This window comes from Vigna umbellata, chromosome 3 (genome assembly GCF_029865625.1).
Source record: "Vigna umbellata cultivar VRB3 chromosome 3, Vumbellata_1.0, whole genome shotgun sequence".
NCBI classification, from domain to species: Eukaryota; Viridiplantae; Streptophyta; class Magnoliopsida; order Fabales; family Fabaceae; genus Vigna; species Vigna umbellata.
The window spans coordinates 24567399-24593300 of NC_142167.1; the positions used below are offsets into that span (position 1 = coordinate 24567399).

Here is a 25902-nt window from a genome sequence, read left to right on the forward strand (position 1 = left end):
TCGGTTCCCTCTTCTCCCACGATCGTGATTCACGTTTCGAGCCATTCCCCTCATCTCCGCTCGAATTTCCTCCAACGTCGCTTCCATGACATCGAATATTCCCTCCAATGCACTCACCTTGTTCTCCATCTCGTCTCTCCTTCGATCTGGATCTGGCAGGTCGGACCAATAATGTTGGACTTCTTAATTCAAGAAAGCAAATCAACCACACCAACAGATTACACTTCTCTGAATATACTTCTCTTATTCAATGAACCAAGAATACAATTGTATAGTAATCCCTCCTAAGAAAGTGCGATCTCCCTCCACTGGACTAATGTTCCAGTCAACAACAATTACTAATCTCATTTCCCACGCCCTTTTCCACTAATTATTATTTATACTCCCATTTTCCTTTAACAAACTTCTAACAGAAACTTCCTCCTAATTTCTAACGGACATTTTCTCTTTCCCGTCTTTATTTCTCCTTACATATACTTTTATTCCCCTATCACTCCTCACGTTCAAAACTTGTTGAACCAAGTTCACTTTGAGAGTTGAGGATGAGCCGAGATAAGATTTATGATATGTTGGAGTTGCAAGTATAATTGAAAAAGTCTCACATTGGGTAAGATTGCAAACTAGATCACAATTTACCTTGTATTGAATTTTCTTTCTGGTGCAGGGCTGTTGGAGGGGAATTTGATGATATTAATGCAAAGTACTGCGATGCTGAGAAGGAAGTCAATATGTTGCAAATAAAAATACAAGTTAATGGTAACCTATGCAAACACCACAAGGATTTGGAATGTAAGTGTTGTCTATCATTCAAAGAAGTTGAGCATAAACATTTTAGTTTTTTGAAGGAAATCAATGTTTGAGTTCTGCATGCTTATTGTTGCAATGGATTGCTATTCTGTCATGCCAATGCCAATAGATTGCTATTCTGCATATCAACATGATAATAATATGCAGTAAATATAAATAGCCTTCTATTTAGCATTTTGTATGCGTCTCTTGATATAGGTGATGGTGCCCACTTGACATTTTTTTATTTTTTTATGCTGCATCCTCTTTGCCCTAGTTTGGTTTCTTTCTTCCACCATGCTGAATAACTGAAGACACAGTTTTGTACTATTTATATTTAAATGATTTTCTTGCAGCAAGAAAGAGATTTATAGAATCGAAACTTCAGTCTCTGGATCAGCAATGTTCTGGACTTGATTCTTATCTCAAAGTTTTAGAGTCTTCCAAGGAAAAAAGAGATGTACAGAGAAGGTCGATTTGTGCCAGACCATAGTGTTCATGTTGTTTTTGTGATCATATCAAAGTTGTCTCTGGACATGATGTTGTCACTGGTATGCTGGTTTCATATCAACTAATACTTTGTCTTATGATTGCTTGCATCAAATATAATATTGCTGATGGCATGAGGCAGATGTTTGATCCTTTTGAAAGGGTTGCCAGAGCTCATCATGTTTGCCCTTGCTGGGAGGGGCCTTTCTCTCCAGAAGAAGACAATTTTGTCAAGAAGGTTTTAACTTCAAATCCTGTTATTACATACTTACATTATCTATTGGCTTTGAGCAAGCACGTTATGCAGTTTTGAACTGCACTTTTTCAATGACAGCAAAGAGTGAAGGCAGCTAGTTCAGCTGAACATATGAAGATTAAGTCAGTGGTTCCTTAAGCATCAATATATGAGATTTAATGCCATTAAACCCTGTAGTTTTTTAATTTTATTCAACCAAGCGCCCTTCTATTATTGGAATTGAGTGCCCTTTGCTTACATTGCGTTAAAATACATCATTTGGCCTTAGTAAAGCAATACAAATTCCACGTCAGGTTGATTGGGGGCTTAACTGTGTAAACTGGTTAACTATCAGAAAAGCGTGCTATTGAACAAAGGGCAACCAAAAGCACCCAAGTGTATCAAACAAACCAAAGAGAATGAAAAATATAACTAAAAGGGAAAGAAACACACATCTTTGAAGAAGTTCAAAAAGTTGGTTTCAAGCATATTAAAGTTACTTAAAAGCATATTAAACAGTCTATTTCAAGCATTAATCAATAAGGATACACTTAATAACAAAATTATATACTTCTGTATTAAATTAAAACTTTAATGTGGTGCTGTCTTCATTAAAGTTAAAGGATCATGGAGGACAGGAAAGGGCAGGAAAATTTTCAGTTAATTGTGCTCAACTGATTGGTCAGCGCCAAAATGCAGAGAGATATTATCTTGTCCCCAAAGATGATATGTAAGAACAACAATATTACTGTTTTCATTTTGTTTTGAAAATAAATACAACTTACTGTAATATAATTCCATTTTAAATGTGAATTTTTTATTGAGAGCTTGTTTCCTATAAAGTTTATTTTATCTGAGACAACTAAAATATGGAATTCGACCACTAAACTTAATTGTAGGTAATCTCATTCTTGAGTAACTAGAAAAGGCAGAACCAATTTGTTTAAATGCAGAAAGGCAGAACAAAAACCATCTATTATATAATTTAGACTATACTATAGCCAGGAAGTTTAAATGCAATTCTTTTATCTATCATATCTCTCAACCTTTGAGCGTCCTTAAATCTCTCAACACCAACAAGAATATTGGACATAAGAACATAATCCCCACCGTGTCCTCTCTCCATCTCTAGTACTTTCCTGATCACCCTCTGACCAATTTCAACATTATTATGAACACTACAAGCACCCAACAAAGTTCTCCACATTACAGCATTGGCAACCTCATGAGGTACCTGTGAAGCAACCTTTTCAGCTTCTTCTAACCTGCCAGCCCTCCCCAGCATATCTATCACACAACCGTAGTGCTTGATATCTGGCACTAGTTTACAATCCTTTACCATTTTAACAAAAAAATCGAGGCCTTCTTGAACCAATCCTCCATGACTACAGGCACTCAAAACACTAAGGAATGTCACACGATTCGGACTAAGCCCAGCCTTCTCCATGTTTTCAAAAGTCTCTAGAGCTTCCCTCCCCATTCCATTCATTGCAAAACCAGAGATAGCTGAAGTCCACGATACCAAATTCTTCCTCTGATCAGGTAACTCCTGCAAGAATCTATTCACACTTGCTATACATCCACACTTTGCATACAAATCAATTAATGCATTGGTAATGCGTATGTCAGAGGAATTGAACCCTCTCTTCTCTGCATATCCATGAGCTGATTGACATATCTTAATACACCCAATGTTTGCAATAGCAGGAAAAATGGTCAAAAGAGTAACTTGAGTAGGTTCTATACCATCAACTTGGATCATTTCCCTAAATAAAGTTAAAGCTTTCATGGGCTGATTCCTGCGTGTGTATCCATCAATAACAAGGGTCCATGACACTACACTCCGAGAAGGCATCTGATTAAACACAGAAAGTGCAAGTTCAACCTCACCCCATCTAATCAAACCAGTGATAAAAACATTCCAAGTAACTAAGCTTTTGCATAGCATTTGGTAGAACACTTGTGCGGCTTCAACTAAAAGACCCCAACTTGAGTACATTTGCAAAAGCCCAGTTTGCACATACATATGAAACTGAAACCCAACCTTGAAAACGAGGGCGTGGAGTTGAGTCCCAAAGCGGGTGCAGTTTGGATTGGCAGAAGCGTGGGAAAGAAAGGCAAAAGAGAAGGTGTCAAGGGAAGGGTATGTGAAGAAAGTGTGGGAGTGTTGGGTGTACCTAAAGAAGTGAAGAGCTAGTTGAGGGGAAGGGCCACGGGAGTAACAGCGGATGACATTGTTCAAGAGGAGTAAACAAGTGGAGGTGTCGTGAAAAGGGTAGTGAAAGAGGCCAGAAGTGATAATGTAACAGTGAACTTGTTGCAGAATTTGGGGTTGAGAAGGATGTTTGAGCAGAAGAGAGAGCAAGTGTTGTGGATGTTTAGGTTTGGGAGAGGACGAAGGAGCTGGGATTTCAAGACACGGAAAACGGTGAGAGATGGTGGTGCTGGATATGGTTGCCACTGTTACAAAACCTGTAAGGGAGAAAAGGTGCTTTGGTTTCAAGAGTGACATTTTACTAACCATGTTCCATGTTCCATAAAACCATGTTCCGATCCATCTCACATTATCTACTCCAAGAGATGAATATAATGATCACAATTATCCACACCTAAACCTGTACACATAAATACCAAGTCACCTACGTAATTTAACATTTTCATGTAACAGAATAAACATTAGAATTTCACAGAACCAATAACATTCCTTATATTGCATTATGTTCTCATAAATATGTGTATATCCTGCAAGGTCCATTAACAATTATCATATAGAGCCCACAATAAATCATACAACTCTTTACTTTCCATCCATATCTAGTACCAGTTTTTAACATACCACCCTGTTAATCTTTGCTTAACTACCTAACATATCATATTACAAACTTGTCCAAACGGAACCTTCCAACCTTCATTAAGCATGCACAGACCCAGTAATAACGATGCACAGAAGACTTATACTTTCATACTATCAGTCGTCTAGATTAAAGAGACCTACTCCAACCTTCAACCAGCGAGACAGCTGGCCCTGTTACTCTAGTTCTGGTTTTAATATTATTACATGCATAACAGACCAACACAATGGCAAAGATAACCAGATAACCCGAAAACCCACGTTTTCCAGGAATTCTTCGTTACAAACCTGATACATTTAGACAGCAATTAGACAGACCACGTTCAGCATATATTCAGAACACCCACCATCAGTATACTCAAAAATTACCCTCCATCACACAATAACTCAAGTAACTCAATCCCACCACATTCCAAGTCTTCCAAACATCTAAAACCCTAACCATACTACTCAGAACAGCCCAATGCATGGCACGCAGGGTATTTAGGAACATACTAACTTCAAGCAGCAACTAAGCCAGACATTGTAATCATTAAACTCTCATCAGTATAATTCATACAGAGTACTAGTGCAATCAAACATGAATTTCATCAAACAAAACGTAACAAGAAAGTTGTTAATTAAACACACACAATGGCAACACAATAGGACTCTAAAATTTCATCAGAAACAGCCGTGAGCACATTAACATTGACTCTTCCACAATCACGACATCCAAATACATCAAACAGAAAGCTCAATTGAAGGATTTTCATTATGAATCACACATTTAACTAATAAATACAATTCAAGCAGAGTTAGCTCCCCATACTCAACTCATCCAACTAGCTAATCCATCCAGACTTAGCAGGTTCATGACAAATAGAGTACTATGTATATGGAAAATCAACTTTAGGCATGACCCAAGTCACACGATACTCATATTCCAAAAGACTATTGCAAGGTCAAAATTGTTGTTAAGTATGGAACCAACTACATAAACAATCAATTACATCTCCATTAACATTTGCAGCATGAAACACTAAAACAATCAAAGTTACTCAGAGTTACTCATCAGAAACTAGGCAAACTCACTCCCCACAGCCTCAAAAGTTTTTTTCGAAAACCTGGTTCTAAAATATAACATCCCAAAATCGGGAGTCACAATTATACGATAGAATTTGAAATTTTCACAAACCGTTTATAAAGTTTCCCAAGAAAGATAACCAAATATTAATAATTGTACGACCATTGTATTAATACATAAATTAGTCTACAAAGTTAGCATTTACATAAACCTCAATTCGTTATTACATTATACATAAAGATTCACCAAAAACCCTTTTAGCTTTAACTCCCCCTCTCACCAGCGTCCACAAGATAATTCTCTATACCTACATATACACCTGCTCCCACATAACACACACGTTATACGATCATAGTCACACACACAAACAAACAAATATGGGTGAGTAACACATGCATTAGAAGACCATCAATAAGACACTCGGATTTAGTACCACATGTTCACCATCCCATTTAAATTCAAACATAGTATCTCCCGAACATAATCATACAGCATCTATTAATGATGATAACAACCATCATCAACCAACCATAGACTTCACTGTATTCCCAAATCTCCCTAGACACATAACGTCCACCCATAATCCAAATAAGCTATATTTAGCTTAAAACAATACCAACTCCCCATGCACCTGCCAACAATTATTTTTCCAGTAATTATAGTATCACACAGCCAAGTACAGATCAAGGATACCCATAGTATTTCATTTTAACTAATCCAAACAGTTTGCAAGCAACCAATGATGAGGGACCAACAAAATTCCAACAGTCTAGCAATCAGAACACTAAGAAAGGACATGTAATACACCAGATGACCCAATGCACTAACCCAGTTTGAACTAGCGTACCAGGGTCCCTATATCTCTTTTTCAATGCAACCAGAGTAAAGTTCAGAGTTGACTACCTTAATTATTTCAAATATAACTTTGCATTAACAACGAATATACAAACTACATTGACCATGTTAGAATATTTACCCTATTTATCATGATTATATTATGTCTAGGGTTACCCTATTTATATGATTATATTATGTTTAGGATTATCCTATTTATCATGATTATATTGTGTCTAGGTTACCCTATTTATCATGATTATATTGTGTCTAGGTTACCCTATCATGATTATATTGTGTCTAAGGTTACCCTAATTATCATGTACTCTTGTATATTATAAATAGAAGATTATGAGAGGGATCAATCAAGTCCTCAAGAACTATTTTACAGTTTAATTCTCAAGTGACCAAAACCCAGAGTGTCCAAACAAATAGAGAGTAAATTCCCAGCAGCCATATGAATAACTAGAATGCTTAAACACAGCATATACAACAGGCTAAAAACTGTAACATAAACAAAGCAACAACATCCAACATACTTCCATCAAGCATTTAACGTAAAGGCTCATTCCATGTTTAAGGTACAGACCGTACTCACACCTGAATTTGCAGTCCAACCCATATCTAAAAACGGTAACAATTACTCACATATAAACTACATATGACAGCCCTGTCATAAGCATAATCAATTTCCATCATATTATTATACGGGCAAACAAACCAGTTAATCAAACAGAGTCATAAGCAACAGGTCACGTAATTTATCTGGGCAGACTCAATTCAGCAGTGGTTAACATAAGCTTATCATTGCAAGCATGCATCTGGACAAGGGTTTAATACAGGTAAGCAACATACATTATGGAGAATCCTGTTAGTAGTAGATTCTGCCCAACAGACTCTCACATGATAGCCCAGCCCAAGCCACAAAATCTATTCAGTTTCACTAACAGCCAACCCAATTCCATGCATCAAACTTACTGTAAGCACAATTTTGACAGGTGAAAATACATTCCATTTCCAGTTACAGTTATGCTTGTCATATATTCAGAACATGTAACACACAAGCCCACACTTAAAACTCAAATACCATATAACACACAACCCGTATCAACCAATGTCAAATTGTTACAATGCAGCTAACCAAGGATGAAATAACAATCTTACCCACTTCCCAACCATTATCACACCCAAAACACAGCAACAAGTTCCCATCAGTTCATATAATTCTAAAATTATCACAATAACGTCTAAACCCCCTTTGGACATAAACAACCATTAAAAAATTGATATTCATCAGGAACACAGTCAAGGTACTTAGCAGTTCAAATTTCAGTCCAATATCAGAAGGAATAGTAGAACAGAGCATCCCGCTCACACATTCGAAACACCCAACAAGAACATGCCCATCATTTACACGCACTTAGAACAAAAAGAAAATACACATTTACATTTACTCCCCATACCTTTCATGGCGTCTCAACACAGCCACTACAACCTTTCAAACTTTGCATCCCCTGCTCCAACGTTCATCCCCTTGACTCTAAACCCCTTCTCGAACCACATTGCATTCATTCTCAGAGTACCACTCACTGACACTCAAACACAACCTTTCTCCCTCGAATTGCTCCCTAAAAAAAATAGCGCTCCTCCCCTCTCTTCTCTACCCTCCCCCATGTTACAAGAGAGCAGTGAATGCTCATCATTCACGCCGAAATCCCCCCAATGCCCTAAGGTTTGAGGTATTTAGAGGAAAGAAGAAAAAAAACGTGTTCTCTATTGGTCAAAAGCTAGGTTAAAAAAAATCAACCAAATAAAAATAAACTCTCCTTTGTTCCCATTAGGGTTTGAAACCAACACACCTCACCGTCTCTTAACCACAAGCCTACTCTCACCACTAAGCCAAGTCATTTGTGTTGCTTACATACTCATTTAATATCTATTTAAAGGTTACTTTCCGTCTCCTAGTACAATTAAAAGACACACTTACTTGTACAATTAAAGCTTCTATTAGTTAACCCACTTGATACTAGGATAACTATAATTTATTTTATAATACACAATATTCTCATAATTAACTTATAAATTATTTATATTAAAATTGCGAAAATTCTCAGGTCTTACAACTTGCATTGCACAATTTTTCTGTATGCAAGTGATACTACACAATACAAGTACCTTAGCCTATGTTAGTATGCTATTTTGGATTTAAGAAAGACAGGTCTACAACTAATTGGAGATTACTTCAACTACTTCAGTTTATTTCATGCTAGGAAATCTTTGACATTTAATCATCTCAAGAAAATTACCGTGGTTCCTCAACTCACTAGTTTCATCATGATCTCCAAAGGCACAAGCTTTAAGGGATAAAAAACAAAATGTGTCAATTGAAGTCTTGAGACGTAACTGACTCTTCATAATTTAATCCAAGCTTTGCACTTCCAAAACATTTCTAATGTTACAATTTTGATTTAACAAGTATTGACAAACTCTCACTATAATATTGTGTGGTGGGTGGGGGATCCTTCCCTATGCGTTTTAAAAAAGTGCAACTTTTTCCATTATTAACTTTCCTCCAACTATTAAAACCTATAAAAATAACACTGAACAAAATTAAAAGATGTTGACGACAATGAACTCATTGCCTATTATAATTCAAATTCAATTACATGTAACAATGAAAACATGTGAATCAGGGCATCCGCTTGATTTTTTCACTAAAAAGATAGCAAGGTAAGCAATATGCAAAATCTTTTATTGACGAATACTCTAACCATGAAAGAAATAAGCTAACCCAAGTGTATTGAAATCTTCTTAGATGATCATCTTTACCAAACTATGAAATTTTCTAGATGCATATGATATGGATCTCATTTTAGATAAGTCCTTTGTACCTCATCAATTTGAATTGGTGGTAGTGCCAAATTTGAGGATGTTTTCCTATATCACATTCTAAATAATTTTCAAGTCCTTATATGTAACTATAAGAACTTTAGAGAGTAGTTTTTCATTTTCTTCAATCCTACAATTCTCATGAAATTTCTCAAGTTTACTTGCCCTAGATACTTTTTTTCATCTTCGTCAAAATCATTCATCTTGAAAAACTAATGAGTTATTTTACTCTTTATTTTTCAAGTTTACCCAAAATTAAATCTCAAAACCAAAACTCAACATTTCAAGAAAATTAACAACTTCTAAGTGGTTAACTTTGTTTACCTTAAGGTAGATTCCTAATACAGCTCTTCTCCTACACAATTTCAAAGCTTAAAATAGCTCTATTTACATAATGAAGAGTTCAATCAACAATTAAAACATGATTTTATGATCTCTAATATATAGAGATTTACCTAAAGTGTACAAAAGTCACATGTAACAGGAAAATAAATTGCTTAAAAAATAAGGTAGAAGATAAACTTACTCATAAGAAGAAATAGATCCTTCCATAATATTCCTTAAATCCTCATTTTCACCGTGGTGAAATTTGATTTTTAAAAATACGAGAAATTGAAAGTGAAAATTCAAATAGAAAGAAATAGAGCTACGGAAGAATAAAAGAAAAAGAAATTAGAGAGCGGAAGTACATGTGGTTTTACAAACTTTTCCAAACTTAATATCAATATTATAATAATATAAATATAGTTTTAAAAATATATATAGATTAGTATATAAATATAATTTAAAAAATATATATAAAATAAATTGAGAAACTTTTGGTGGAATCGTAACTTCCCTCTCTTAACCAACGTTTGTTTATACGTATAAGAGAACAAACATACGGTCCTTTTATCTTTTCAAATATTAACTAAGAATTTATTTTAAAAAAAAAATCCCAGAAAAGAAATGGTATTCTAAAATAGTCATTATAAAAAATATACAGTTTTTCTTTTACAATATTAAATATAAAGACAAATCTTAATTATATAACAATCAAATAATATATGATAGACGTAAAATAATTATAAGAAATTATAAATGATCGAATATATATTTAAAAAAAAAGTTACATAGCTATGTAGAAAAATTAATACAACTTTTTTAAATTATTTAATAAACTATAAATATTTTATTAATTTAGAACAGAATCCAGTATGGCGTTGAAAATGAGATATATATAAATACTTTTCATCATTATTTTCGATTAAAAGAAAATTTTCATACCAATATTTTTACCTATTCAATATTATAATTTTCTATCAAAATCAGTACCAATTCATATAAGATCAAAACAAATTTATTTTCTATCCATATAAAATACTAATTAATCTTGTTAATAAAATACTTTTATAAGTGTATTGTACGACCATCCTACCAATTGGACAGAAAGGTCATGTAACGCCGTGCAATCCATGGTAGGATTGTACACCCCTATTTTGGAGTCAATCATCCCAACCAAAACATTGCAGAACAGAAACTACTGCACCTAAAACAGATTGGGTCGAATATTCTTGAGACAAAGTACCAACCTGGCTGGTACTACACAAAACTAAAGATGGTGCCAGTTTCCCAAATTCTAATTCCAGTATATCCACTTTATTCAACCTTTTTCATAGAAACAGCATTCACACACAATTAATCCATATTCCCATAAGCATACTTATATTTTATTAAGTTAGAATCTGGTTCATAACACACGTGTACTTCGTTATTTTGGACAATAGCTACCTATATAACATAAATTTGAACATATAATCAAATTAAACCATACATGTCAACATCCAGAACTCATCATCATACACTTCATATAATATATCACATTTAGAATCATAAACGTGACTCAAAAGCTCACGAATTGCACTACACAACAGCAGATATCGCAGCCATTCATAATAGCACTTCATAACCATCCAACAACGAACAAAACCAGAATAATACCCAACTATTTGCACCGCAGAAACAACATTCACCATGAATTCAAACCAAAATAAAATTGAAGACAAGCAAAGTTACCTCCGCATACTACTCTGTACAACCTAATTCACGAACCTCAAAGCATCAAATTGTATTGTTTCCAATTAACCTTTACTCCAGATAGTACAACATAAACACATCATTAGCATATCAATTGTCAATTTATAATTCACCAATGCAAGCATTTCACCAAACAACTCTTCAAGTACAGTCTGTTAATTGAATAAAGAGAAAGGCAGCACAACCAAGTTCATTGGATTCGTCATATCCAGCCGTGAACACATTCTCATTGATTTCTTTCACAATTACATCATTCAAACCCTAAAACACCAAACTCGAACAAGACTTACCAATTCATATCACTCACACAACAAACATATACAATGCAAGTAAGGTTAGCTCCCCATACCTGGTTAGAAGCTCCTCCAAGTAAGACCCTTGAACCGAAGCCGTTCGCGCCTCCCGTGCTCACGATTCTGCTTCGCTTCCTTCCTCAACCCTCCCTTCACCAACCTCCAATATCGCACTCACAGAAATTCGCCCAAAAACCCGAAACCAATCACTCCCTTTTTCCTCTCTGATTTTTTTTCCCTCGAATCATGTCTAGGTGGGTTCTTAAAGCTACCCTTCACTCCTACCAATCCGACTCTCGACTCCCCTCTTGGTGGTTACCGCGATTCGGGCAAGCGAAGGCAGCGGGGAGTGAGATCGTCGAACCAACGATTGTTGTTAAGGTTGTAAAGAGAAGCTTCGATGCAAGCTCTTCCTTCGTGAAAGGCTCACAATCGCAGACGAATGAGGCGAGGCGAGGCGAGGCGCGTGAAACCACTCTCCTCCGCCGCCACTTTCTTCATCTTAAATCCCTTCCCGCTTCAGAGACAGCAAAGTATAGATGTGGTGAAAATGCAAAACTTTTATCACTGTTTTTTATGCTAAAATAATAATTAATGTCATCATCTATCTATTAAAAAAAGAATATATTTTGTAGGATAATAAATAATATGAGTTGAGATTTTAATTTGGTTAATCTCATAAATATTTAAATTCAGATTAGTCTCCTAAAGACAATAATAAACACAAGTTTTTAAATTTGATTTAATAAAATATTGTGAACTATTTTATCATTAACACAAAAATACTTTTAACGTATTATATTTAAAATATTTTACTAACAGAGATTAATTTATATATGTTATATGTGAATTTATTTTTAAATTTTTTATCAATATTTTCTTCCATAAAGTTAAAGAAAATCAATATAAAAGATACATATACAAAAATTTTCCTTTAATATCTTAAATAAAACTATATAATATAAAAAAATTAATGAAAAAACTACAAAATGAAAAACATACTTTAACAAAAATTCCATAACTCCAATCCCCTTTTAACCACGTTTTATGTTTGCTTTTTCAGTTATATGTGTTTGTTTACTAATATATTTTTGAATTTTAATATAATAAAATATGAACAATTTGCTTCGCATGCTTAGTTTAATTGAAATATAAAGAAATCAAATATTTAACTATTATACTTATATGAAATCACTCTAATTATAGTCATTAATATTTATATGTATTTATATTCATTTTAATTAGTAAATTCAAATTTAATAATTTATACATATATTATAAATTTTAAACATGTTTACAATTTTTATCAAATTACCATGGTCGTAATTATTTTCTAACTAATGTTAATCATGATTTTCGTAGTTAATACAAGTTTTTTTTTTCTAGACCAATATTATTTTCTAATATCAAGATGTTCATTGTAGTTGTTTTTCTATTAACGTTTGCAGTGACTTTTTTTTTTTTTAATACTAACATAAGAGCATTTCACCAACACTGACCGATTGCTTTTGTAATGTCAATAAAAACATTTTCCAACTAATACAGATTGAAATAACTTAAATTCATTATAAGCTTAAATAACTATGATAAACATCAATAAAAATAATCTCAATAAATATTAATCAATAAAATACGTTGTCAATGTTAACTAAAAGAAAAAAAATTAAAATTTGAAAAAAAAAATATCCATGAATATTAATTAACTTAAAAATTTATATTTTTGATATATCCGATGAAAATAAAAAATAATTTACTTAAATAAAGAAATTAGAAGTAATAAATATTGATTTCATTATTTAAATAAAAATGAAATAGTTAAAATTTAATATGTTAGAATGTCTTAAAAATGTCGAGAACAAGTGAAAGATAGTAAAAAAAAATGTATAAAAGGAAATTACATTATAGAATAAAAAGGTACAAAGGAGGACTATCATTATAACAACAAATCATTTTTCTGTATTAATAACAAATCGCATATAAGGTAATGCATTTTACTAAAGGTAATGCATTTTACTAAAGGTCGATTATACCCTTTCATAAATAACTTATTGCCTACCTGCATGCACCAAGTAACTTTTCGTGCATCTTCACCGTCTAGCATGTCTCCTACCTTTGAGATATCGAACAAATAGTTTCATTCCGGTTTTTCCACCTTTTCAACTTGCATACACGTCTATTTTTTCAGTGGAAGGTTACAAAAACACTTGTTGAAGTGACAATTTGTATCGTCGCTTTTGTACTGGCTAGATAACACATCGACCCTCTAATTATCTCCTCTAAAGATATGCTCAAACTTTATCTCAACAAAATTGTTAATCATGTTCCAAACAAGGTGATTGTACTAAAGTAATATAGCGCCCTTTACTTGATCATCTCCATTTAGATGGTCCCCTGTGAGTTAAGAATCAGTCTGGCATATTATCTTATTTGACTCAACTTCATTTGCAAACATAAGGTATGTAACCTCCTCAAATTATAGGATGTTACGAATTTACAAAAATCGATAAATTTTTAAATGTTATCATAACGCAGAAACGTATTTTTCAAAAACTTTAATCTTTCAACATGTATAATTTATTCAAAACATAATTGTTTCAAAAGTTTTGTCCAATTACGTTATTTCAAAAGTAATTACAATGAATATGAAAATAAAACAACTACTATTACTTTGTTTCAAAAGTCTATGCCAAAAAATTAAAGAAACCCAAGTTTTTTCCTCATCATCTCACGAATCTATCATGTCTCTAGAACATCTACAATATCATTTGCTCACGTATAACACGTTATACGATCATCGTTGATAATTTCATTCACAAACATGTATAGGGTAAGCTACCGATAAAACAATCATAACAACAAGATACATACATATTGATTATATCAACCATAATCAAACTCTCAACAAGATACATATCTTTTGATTATATCAACCTTAATCAAACACACAACAAGATACTTACCTTCTGATTATATCAATCATAATCAAACACCCCATACATAGAAGTAATAACAATAAGATTCTTAATCCTCTAACAATTCAATCATAATGAATTACTCGATCCTCAGTCCTCGATCCTCAAACTTCCATCCTTGATTCTTGATCTCAACTCTTGATGTTATCACTAACATCTCACACATAGTCCTTTGGTCTATCCACTCATTAACACCTATGCTAACTACTTACTATAACCAGATTAGTAACACTACTATCAACATAAGATAACTTGGAGCATCTTCAATACCATGATCATCATTATAGGTACACACCAACATGATTATCCCAATCATGAACCATACCATGAGCATCACCAAACTATGAACTCCGTTATGACAAGACTTAGTCACACTCTTGTACCCTACCTCACCCATTGTAGCCACTCCTATAGCCCCATCTGTAGCTTTCCCATATAGATACACTTGAGTCATCCTTCTTCTGACTTCAGACTTGTTCACCTATCACACAAGGCAGAACATTTATCCTCCTCACCAAAGAAGATTCAACACTTGAACACCATTCTCTTTTCTACAACTATTTGTCAAAGAGAATGTCACTCTCTTTTCAATAATCAATGCCAAAGAGAGTCACCCCCTTTTCAACAACCAATGCCAAAGGGGATATCCCTCCCTTTTCAACAACCAATGCCAAAGGGGGCACTTATTCATAGACAGAACTAGGATTTACTAGGTACATCAAGTAGACTAATCCTTCATGTCTCATGCTCATTAACCACACACATTCTTGTGCATTCCATCTTCCACACATGCTCTAATCTCAACCACAAGTAAAAACTGATCCTAAACTTAACCACTAACATCAACTCTCTGATTATCATCACGTTCCACAACTCCTCCATCTTGTTCCATGTTCATTCTTCATCAAATTTGCCATTTTTCACAAAAATACATTGTGATAATCAATTATCACTTAAGATAACTGTAACACCCACATATTTAAAGGGTATTACTGATAGTAGAGACTAAATTAATTTGATATCTCATATAAACAATCAAACTTTATTTCAATTACTCCAAAGTACAATACCAAACTTACAAACTTTAAACAATATAGTCTTCACCATTGAAATTTCAACTTATAAGTTTTACACAACATAATCTTCCCAATACAAATTTATTCTTTTTACAAAAATCCCTGAAAGTTTTTCCCCGCATCTCTCTCATCTCTAAGCTTTTTCAACCGCATCTGCAACATTATCTAATCACATATAACATGAGTTATATGATCATAGTACAAACAAATAAGGGTAAGCCAACCATATCATAAAATCATTAAACTTGTAATAAAAATATTATAATCATGTATTTCTGCAATTGATAAAATATCATTATTCCGATGTCATTAATTCATCATTATCAAAATCATCTTTCTCATTTCCATAAATCTTACAAGTGTACCATGCTTACTCATGAAGCCTTATGGTCAGACCGCTCTCTGCCTGCTTCCTTAAGCCTCACTTATATACTACGTCTTACTTTCTGAAGCCTTATGGTCAGACCCCTCTCTGCCTGCTTCTATAAAACTTACGAATCATATGTTTATGTCAAAGCCTTATGGTCAGACCACTTTCTGCCTACTTTCATAAACCTCAGGTGTTACTTTGCTCATACCAAACTCTCATGGTATAACTCGAACATACTACTCCCGGTAGTAAACATCATTTCATAAGTAATGATTTCTCATATCCACTCCAACATTTCATAAAACCAACAATTCATACCCTCTTATCCACCTAACTCAATCATGTTCATTCTTTAATCATGAATTCATAATAACCCGTTTTGGTATCAATAAATTAAACATATTGCCAGATATCATGTTTCATATTATAAACTCATTTTGCCCATAACGAGTATAACTCAACATATTTTCACAAACAAAGATCATGGATCAACCAAAATACATCAACATATCTTAGGAACTACATATTAAAGTCTGGGCTCAATGTAATGATAAATAAAATATATATGAAATTTTTACCATGATAATATTATGCATCTACAATCAACTTGTTTTATTTTATTTTCATCCTAGTAGAGATTTTTCTTTACCCCAATTGGTCACCGGAGAGGACCCAGATGTCTGAACGCATCAAACTCACCTTCGACGCCAGCACATATGACTAGTCACAACTGACTGGACCAGGCCAGGGCTGCTCTATGATCAGGGATGTGCCAACTCAGGTTTTTAAGGTTCCTCTATCCTACCAACAAAGAAAGGCCCTCAATAATTAACAATTATTTATTTAAATTATCTACCATTTCTCTTATGCTCTAAATTTGAAATGCCAAATTTTAATGTGTTCACTTCCTCTCATAGCAACCTCAAACAATATCTATACATCTATTTAATATCCATATATAAGCTATTTCAGAACCCTTACTTCAGACCTTCCAACAAGATCAATTTCAGCCAACAAACTCATTCAAAACAGATTAAATTCATCACATCACAACATGTACAATTTCACAGTTTCAGTTATCATACCCAATATAATAAAAGTCATAAAATAGTTTCACAAGAGCACACCAGTTCAACATTCATATGCAAATTTTTATAAAATAAATTCATACAAAAATAATTAGCTCCCATTACCATCAAAATAATATTAATATAAAAATTTAGGGGAATCAAGAAGTTGAATCTGGCAGAGCCGGTTAGACAACTTCTCATCCTTCCAGAAAGATGCAATAAAAAAATAGATAAAACAATAAAATTTCTGGGGAAACAAGAAGTTGAATCTGGCAGAGCCGGTTAGACAACTTCTAATCCATCCAAAAATACAATATAATTAAATAACAAGAACAATAACATGTCTGGGGAAACAAGAAGTTGAATCTGGCAGAGCCGGTTAGACAACTTCTAATCCTTCCAAAAATGCAATAAAATAAATAAGTAAAGCAATAAATAGTTTGGGGAAACAAGAAGTTGAATCTGGCAGAGCCGGTTAGACAACTTCTAATCCTTCCAAAATACAATAAAAATAAATAAGGAAAGCAATAAAATGTTTGGGGAAACAAGAAATTGAATCTGGCAAAGCCGGTTAGACAATTTCTAATCCTTCCAAAATACAAAAAAAACACTAATAACATACAAATGGCATAACATAATCAATATCTCATTTTACAACTATCACACTTGGATATCATCACAGAAGCATACTCTTATTTAAATTTCAAGATCATACAGAAACAAAATACTCCATATTCAAGATTTAAGATCAGACAAAAGCAGAATATAGCATATTCTAGACTCAAGATAATACAAAAAGGAAATACTCAAAGTTAGCTCCCCTTACCTCTATTCCAGACTTAGTTTCCTCTTCTCAAACCGTTCTCCGAAAACTACCAGCCTCTTCAACTATAATTTCCTCCAACTCTCTTCTCTCACAATTTCTCTAGAATTTTGGTGCCCTCTTCAGCCTCCCCCCCTTGGCTATTTATAGCCAAAAAATTTTACTATTCATTTTTACTATTCATTTTTACTATTCACTTTTACTATTCATTTTTACTATTCAAAAATTATTTTTTATTCACCATTCTTATCTCTGAATGATTAATTCTACGTGGAGTGTTCTCTTCCACAATTTATTTTAATATATTTTTTTTTAACTATTCACTATTCACTATTTACTATTTACTATTTACTATTTACTATTTACTATTTACTATTTACTATTTACTATTTACTATTCACTTTTCTTAAAAAAATCCTAAATAAGTTATCAAAAATTTGAAGCACTCCCTCTAGAATTACTATAATTTTATATCCAAAAATTTACATTTTTCTATCCATTAAAATTATTATTACTAATAAAATGCTAAAATTTACTATTATAAATATTTTTTTTTTCATGGTCTTACATTCTCCCCAACAACAATTATTTTCGCCCTCGAAAATTATCTATTTAACAAAAGACTTTTTAACAAAAGACTACTTACAAAAGAGATATGGATATTCCTTTATCATAAATTCTTCCAATTCCCAAGTCATTTCCTGTGTGTCTTCATCCCAAAGTACCTTTACCGTGCGAATATCCTTTCCTCTTAGCTTTTTCATTTGAACATCTAGTATACGCACTGGTCCAATGTCCATTGTTAAATTTTCCTTGACCTGGATTTCATCAACTTCTAACACATGCTTTGGATCTGGAATATACTTCCTCAGTTGGGATACATGAAAAACGTTATGCAATTTTGCCAATCGAGGTGGTAATGCTATCTCATAAGCCACTGGCCCAATCTTTTTGAGAATTTGATACGGTCCGAGAAATTTTGGTGTCAGTTTCCTCATCTTGATAGCTCTCCCGACTCCTGTAGTTGGTGTTACTCGTAAGAATACGTGATCTCCTTCTTCAAATTCTAACGGTCTTCTTCTTTTGTCGGCATATGACTTTTGTCTACTTTGAGTTGCTTTCATCCGATCTTGGATTAATTTTATTTTTTCTGTGGTTCGCTGTAATAGCTCGGGTCCCACTGTCAGTGCTTCCCCATCTTGAAACCAACACAACGGGGTTCTACATCTTCTTCCATATAAAGCTTCATATGGTGGCATACCAATACTGGAATGATAACTGTTGTTGTAAGTAAATTCTACTAATGGTAGTATCTCATTCCAACTTCCAAGATGATCTAATACACAAGTTCTTAGCAAATCCTCCAAAGACTGAATAGTCCTTTCTGTTTGACCATCAGTCTGAGGGTGATAAGCCGAACTCATCCTCAACTGTGTTCCCAGAGCCTTCTGTAGCGTCTGCCAAAACCTTGAAGTAAACCTTGGATCTCTGTCTGACACAATGCTTGTAGGTATGCCATGCAACCTCACTACTTCCCCGATGTATAACTCCGTCAGCTTTTCTAGTGACATATGTTGATTAATGGGCAAAAAGTGAGCGCTCTTGGTTAGTCTATCAACGATAACCCAGATAGAATCGTGACCTTTTGATGATTTTGGTAAATGTGTTACAAAGTCCATCGAGATATTGTCCTACTTTCATTGAGGAATGTCTAATTGTTGTAACATCCCTCTTGGTTTTTGATGCTCCACTTTTGCCTTCTGACACACCAAGTAGGCTGTTACAAACTCTGCCACTTCCCTCTTCATACCACTCCACCAAAATGACTCTTTCAGGTCCTTATACATCTTAGTCATACCTGGATGTATGCTAAGACGACTTTTATGGCCTTCATCCAAAATTAAATGTTTCAATTCACTCTTTGCAGGTATACACACTCTGTTCTTAAATCGAAGAATGCCATCTTTACTTAGAACGAACTCCTTGGCTTGATCGGTGTCCAACAACCTGATCTTTTGCTGCAACTCTTGATCCATTGACTGCTCAACCTTCACTTGTTCTAAGAAGTCACTAGTGATTACTAAATGACCACACCATATATGATCTCGGGTTAACTGCAACCCCAAGTTCATATCACGTAACTTTTCTAACAGTTCTAATTCCTTCACCATCAGTGTTGTTATCTGAGCTTGTCTCCTACTCAATGCATCTGCCACCACATTGGCTTTTCCTGGGTGATATAAAAGCTCGAAGTCATAGTCCTTCATATATTCCATCCATCTTCTTTGTCGCATGTTCAGCTCCTTTTGATCGAACAAATACTTTAGACTCTTATGGTCATTAAAACTTGGAAACTTGCCCCATAGAGGTAGTGTCTCCATGTCTTTAATGCAAATACTACTGCGGCAAGTTCTATGTCATGCGTTGGGTAGTTCTTCTCATGCGCCTTTAGCTACCTAGATGCATAAGCTACAGGTCTCCTTCCTTGCATTAGGACGCACCCCAAGCCTTGATATGACGCATCACAGTACACCTCAAAAGATTTGTTGGAGTCTGGAATGATTAATACTGGTGCTGACGTTAGCCGTTGCTTCATATCTTCAAAACTGGCTTCGCACTTGTCAGTCCACAGGAATGGTTGATCTTTACGAGTTAACTGAGTTAGAGGGCCTACAATCTTGGAAAACCCTTCGACAAAACGTCGGTAATAACCGGCTAATCCTACAAAACTTCGTACTTCAGTTACAGTTTTCGGCCTCTCCCACTTTAGCACAGCTTCCACTTTTGCTGGATCCACTGAGATTCCTTGAGCAGAAATCACATGACCCAAAAAATTTACTTTCTCTATCCAGAACTCACACTTTGACTGTTTCCCATACAGTTGATGTTTTCTCAAAATTTCCAATGCCATCCTCAAGTGTTCTGCATGTTTTTCCTTATTCTCTGAATAGATAAGAATATCGTCTATAAATACTACCACGAACTTATCTAAACATGACCGAAATATCCTGTTCATGTAGTCCATAAAAATCGTTGGAGCATTCGTCACGCCAAACGACATTACTACGTACTCAAATTGTCCGTAGCGAGATCTGAAAGCCGTCTTTTGTACATCTTCCGTCTTGACAAGAATCTGATGGTACCCAGATCTGAGATCAATTTTCGAAAACACCTCTGCTCCCCTCAACTGATCTAATAGATCATCGATTCTTGGCAAAGGATATTTGTTCTTTATTGTAACCTTGTTCAATTGTCGATAATCCACGCACAACCTTGAACTTCCATCCTTCTTCTTCACCAGCAATACAGGAGCTCCCCATGGAGACACACTTGGACGGATAAACTTCTTCTCCAACAGATCTTCGATTTGCTTTTTCAACTCTGCTAGTTCGGCAGGAGCCATTCTGTATGGAGCCATAGAAACCGGGCCAGCTCCGGGCACTAGATCTATTGTGAAATCGATCTCTCGACTAGGTGGTAAACCTGGTACTTCTTCTGGAAAAACATCAACATATTCTTCTACCACAGGTATTCCGATGATTTGTTCTTCAGTATTCTCTCTTTTCTCCTGAGCTAACACCACATAGCAGGTAGCTCCATCTTTGATATCTTTCGCAACGACTCGAGTTGAGCCTAGTTCTAAATCGTTCAAATTTAGAAACTCTATCTTTTGTTTCCCGCAGTCAATAAGAACGTGATTGGCAGTCAACCAATCCATTCCCAAAATAATGTCTAGATTTTGAAGGGGTAAGCAGATCAAGTTCACTTTGAACTTGCGTCCTGCAATTTGGATCGGGCATCCGACACAGACTGAACTGGTCGCAACTGGTCCCGATGCTGGTGTAGAAACTACTAATTCACACCCTAGATCATGCATCGATAATCCGAGTCTTTCTAAACATGCTAGGGATATAAAGGAGTGTGTGGCTCCAGAGTCAAACAAAACATATACGGATTCTCCTAACAACATACAGGTGTGTAAGATTAATGTACCTGGCTTAGTAGCCTCTTCTACAGACATTGCGAATACTCTTCCTGTTGCCCGGGGCTTTACTTCAGCAGAATCTTGTTGTTGTGGTTCACCCACTTTCTTTTTCTTTGGACAGACATTAGCAAAGTGTCCCGGATCATTGCAGATGAAACATCTCTTCCCTTCAACTCTTTCCCCAATAAGTTTAGGGCAGTCACGTCTGAAATGTGCCCCTCCACACTCAAAACACTTCACTGTTCCTCGATATGATAATTGTGGTTTTTCATAAGGTTTCTTGTTGAATTTCATTGAAGATTCTCCCTTTGCAAGTATGGAAACTCTACTTGGATCAAACTCCAACAATTCTATCATCCTGGCTTTCTCTACCAATGTTGGAAACTCTTGTATTTCCAATGGCATAAGTACCTTCTTCAGTTCATGCCTTAGTCCTCCCTCGAATTTTCGACATCTCCATTCTTCTGTGATATTCTGAGTATAAAACCTCGAGAGATAATTAAATTTTACTACGTACTCTTGTACTGATAACCTTCTTTGTTGTAAGGTCAGAAACTCCGCCTCCCTTGCAAATTTTGCACTGTTTGGAAAATATTTTTCCAAGAACCTTATCTTAAAGTTCTCCCAATTCACAGCCTCACCACGAACCGTCATCAACTGTTGCATACTTTCCCACCAATATTCAGCCTCACCCACCAAAAGAAATGATGCATAAGTTAATTTTTGTTCTTCTGAGCAAGTTATTACCCGAAAAATCTTCTCGTTCTGCCTTAGCCAAGAGTCAGCCTCATCAGGAGTAGCCTCCCCATTAAATTTAGTTGGATCATGCCTTAAGAAGTCATTCAAGCTAGAATGATTTTGAGGTACTTGATCAACTTGTTGTTGCTGCATCTTTGTCGAGTTTAAACGATTTCTTCAAAAAGATAACAATACAATTTAGCATATGATATCAATTTCCTCCAATAGTCATTTTCATCATAACCATTAATAGTTTTACTAAGAATAATAATTTCACTCCCCATAGTCCCAAAATACTTTCGAAAACCATTGCTCTGATACCATAATGTAACACCCACATATTTTAAAGGGTATTACTGATAGTAGAGACTAAATTAATTTGATATCTCATATAAACAATCAAACTTTATTTCAATTACTCCAAAGTACAATACCAAACTTACAAACTTTAAACAATATAGTCTTCACCATTGAAATTTCAACTTATAAGTTTTACACAACATAATCTTCCCAATACAAATTTATTCTTTTTACAAAAATCCCTGAAAGTTTTTCCCCGCATCTCTCTCATCTCTAAGCTTTTTCAACCGCATCTGCAACATTATCTAATCACATATAACATGAGTTATATGATCATAGTACAAACAAATAAGGGTAAGCCAACCATATCATAAAATCATTAAACTTGTAATAAAAATATTATAATCATGTATTTCTGCAATTGATAAAATATCATTATTCCGATGTCATTAATTCATCATTATCAAAATCATCTTTCTCATTTCCATAAATCTTACAAGTGTACCATGCTTACTCATGAAGCCTTATGGTCAGACCCTCTCTACCTGCTTCCTTAAGCCTCACTTATATACTATGTCTTACTTTCTGAAGCCTTATGGTCAGACCCCTCTCTGCCTGCTTCTATAAAACTTACGAATCATATGTTTATGTCAAAGCCTTATGGTCAGACCACTTTCTGCCTGCTTTCATAAACCTCAGGTGTTACTTTGCTCATACCAAACTCTCATGGTATAACTCGAACATACTACTCCCGGTAGTAAACATCATTTCGTAAGTAATGATTTCTCATATCCACTCCAACATTTCATAAAAACAAACAATTCATACCCTCTTATCCACCTAACTCAATCATGTTCATTCTTTAATCATGAATTCATAATAACCCGTTTTGGTATCAATAAATTAAACATATTGCTAGATATCATGCTTCATATTTTAAACTCATTTTGCCCATAACGAGTATAACTCAACATATTTTCATCAAACAAAGATCATGGATCAACCAAAATACATCAACATATCTTAGGAACTACATATTAAAGTTTGGGCTCAATGTAATGATAAATAAAATATATATGAAATTTTTACCATGATAATATTATGCATCTACAATCAACTTGTTTTATTTTATTTTCATCCTAGTAGAGATTTTTCTTTACCCCAATTGGTCACCGGAGAGGGCCCAGATGTCTGAACGCATCAAACTCACCTTCGACGTCAGCACATATGACTAGTCACAACTGACTGGACCAGGCCAGGGCTGCTCTATGATCAGGGATGTGCCAACTCAGGTTTTTAAGGTTCCTCTATCCCACCAACAAAGAAAGGCCCTCAATAATTAACAATTAATTTATTTAAATTATCTACCATATTCTCTTATGCTCTAAATTTGAAATGCCAAATTTTAATGTGTTCACTTCCTCTCATAGCAACCTCAAACAATATCTATACATCTATTTAATATCCATATATAAGCTATTTCAGAACCCTTACTTCAGACCTTCCAACAAGATCAATTTCAGCCAACAAACTCATTCAAAACAGATTAAATTCATCACATCACAACATGTACAATTTCACAGTTTCAGTTATCATACCCAATATAATAAAAGTCATAAAATAGTTTCACAAGAGCACACCAGTTCAACATTCATATGCAAATATTTTATAAAATAAATTCATACAAAAATAATTAGCTCCCATTACCATCAAAATAATATTAATATAAAAATTTAGGGGAATCAAGAAGTTGAATCTGGCAGAGCCGGTTAGACAACTTCTCATCCTTCCAGAAAGATGCAAAAAAAAAAAATAGATAAAAACAATGAAATTTTTGGGGAAACAAGAAGTTGAATCTGGCAGAGCCGGTTAGACAACTTCTAATCCATCCAAAAATACAATATAATTAAATAACAAGAACAATAACATGTTTGGGAAAACAAGAAGTTGAATCTGGCAGAGCCGGTTAGACAACTTCTAATCCTTCCAAAAATGCAATAAAATAAATAAGTAAAGCAATAAATAGTTTGGGGAAACAAGAAGTTGAATCTGGCAGAGCCGGTTAGACAACTTCTAATCCTTCCAAAATACAATAAAAATAAATAAGGAAAGCAATAAAATGTTTGGGAAACAAGAAATTGAATCTGGCAGAGCCGGTTAGACAATTTCTAATCCTTCCAAAATACAAAAAAATAAACAACTAATAACATACAAATGGCATAACATAATCAACATCACATTTTACAACTATCACACTTGGATATCATCACAGAAGCATACTCTTATTTAAATTTCAAGATCATACAGAAACAAAATACTCCATATTCAAGATTTAAGATCAGACAAAAGCAGAATATAGCATATTCCAGACTCAAGATAATACAAAAGGAAATACTCAAAGTTAGCTCCCCTTACCTCTATTCCAGACTTAGTTTCCTCTTCTCAAACCGTTCTCCGGAAAATTCCAGAATTTTCCCTCTTCAACTAGAATTTCCTCTAACTCTCTTCTCTCACAATTTCTCTAGAATTTTGGTGCCCATCTTCAGCCTCCCCCCCTTGGCTATTTATAGCCAAAAAATTTTACTATTCATTTTTACTATTCACTTTTACTATTCATTTTTACTATTCAAAAATTATTTTTTATTCACCATTCTTATCTCTGAATGATTAATTCTACGTGGAGTGTTCTCTTCCACAATTTATTTTAATATATTTTTTTTTTAACTATTCACTATTCACTATTCACTATTTACTATTTACTATTTACTATTTACTATTTACTATTTACTATTTACTATTTACTATTCACTTTTCTTAAAAAAATCCTAAATAAGTTATCAAAAATTTGAAGCACTCCCTCTAGAATTACTATAATTTTATATCCAAAAATTTACATTTTTCTATCCATTAAAATTATTATTACTAATAAAATGCTAAAATTTACTATTATAAATATTTTTTTTTTCATGGGTCTTACAATAACCAATTATATCAGTGAAATTTACCCATAAATATCACACAGGAAGGGATAATCGGTTATCATCTCAGA

The 25902-nt window shown here is 34.1% G+C and overlaps 1 protein-coding gene and 2 pseudogenes across 3 annotated transcripts; all 3 read right to left on the reverse strand.

Moving 5' to 3' along the window:
• Nucleotides 1–2466: 2466 nt before the first annotated feature.
• LOC124847114 (pentatricopeptide repeat-containing protein At1g09220, mitochondrial pseudogene) lies at nucleotides 2467–12071 on the reverse strand (annotated as a pseudogene). Of its 2 annotated transcripts, none has more exons than XR_015785198.1 (2): nucleotides 11576–12071; nucleotides 2467–4125 (listed from the first exon to the last, which is right to left on the reverse strand). The product of XR_015785198.1 is annotated as a pentatricopeptide repeat-containing protein At1g09220, mitochondrial pseudogene, transcript variant X1 (transcript). The 2 variants fall into 2 exon arrangements; XR_015785199.1 differs by lacking the exon at nucleotides 11576–12071 and adding an exon at nucleotides 7117–7252.
• On the reverse strand, nucleotides 8073–9353 carry LOC148202045 (uncharacterized; annotated as a pseudogene).
• Nucleotides 10635–22706, reverse strand: LOC148202046 (uncharacterized). The gene is made up of 5 exons (XM_088109512.1): nucleotides 20670–22706; nucleotides 19768–19944; nucleotides 14704–14972; nucleotides 11950–12036; nucleotides 10635–10797 (listed from the first exon to the last, which is right to left on the reverse strand). The coding sequence occupies exons 1-5, from the start codon at nucleotides 22704–22706 to the stop codon at nucleotides 10635–10637; spliced, it is 2733 nt and encodes a 910-aa protein (XP_087965638.1).
• Between the last annotated feature and the right edge of the window lie 3196 nt (nucleotides 22707–25902).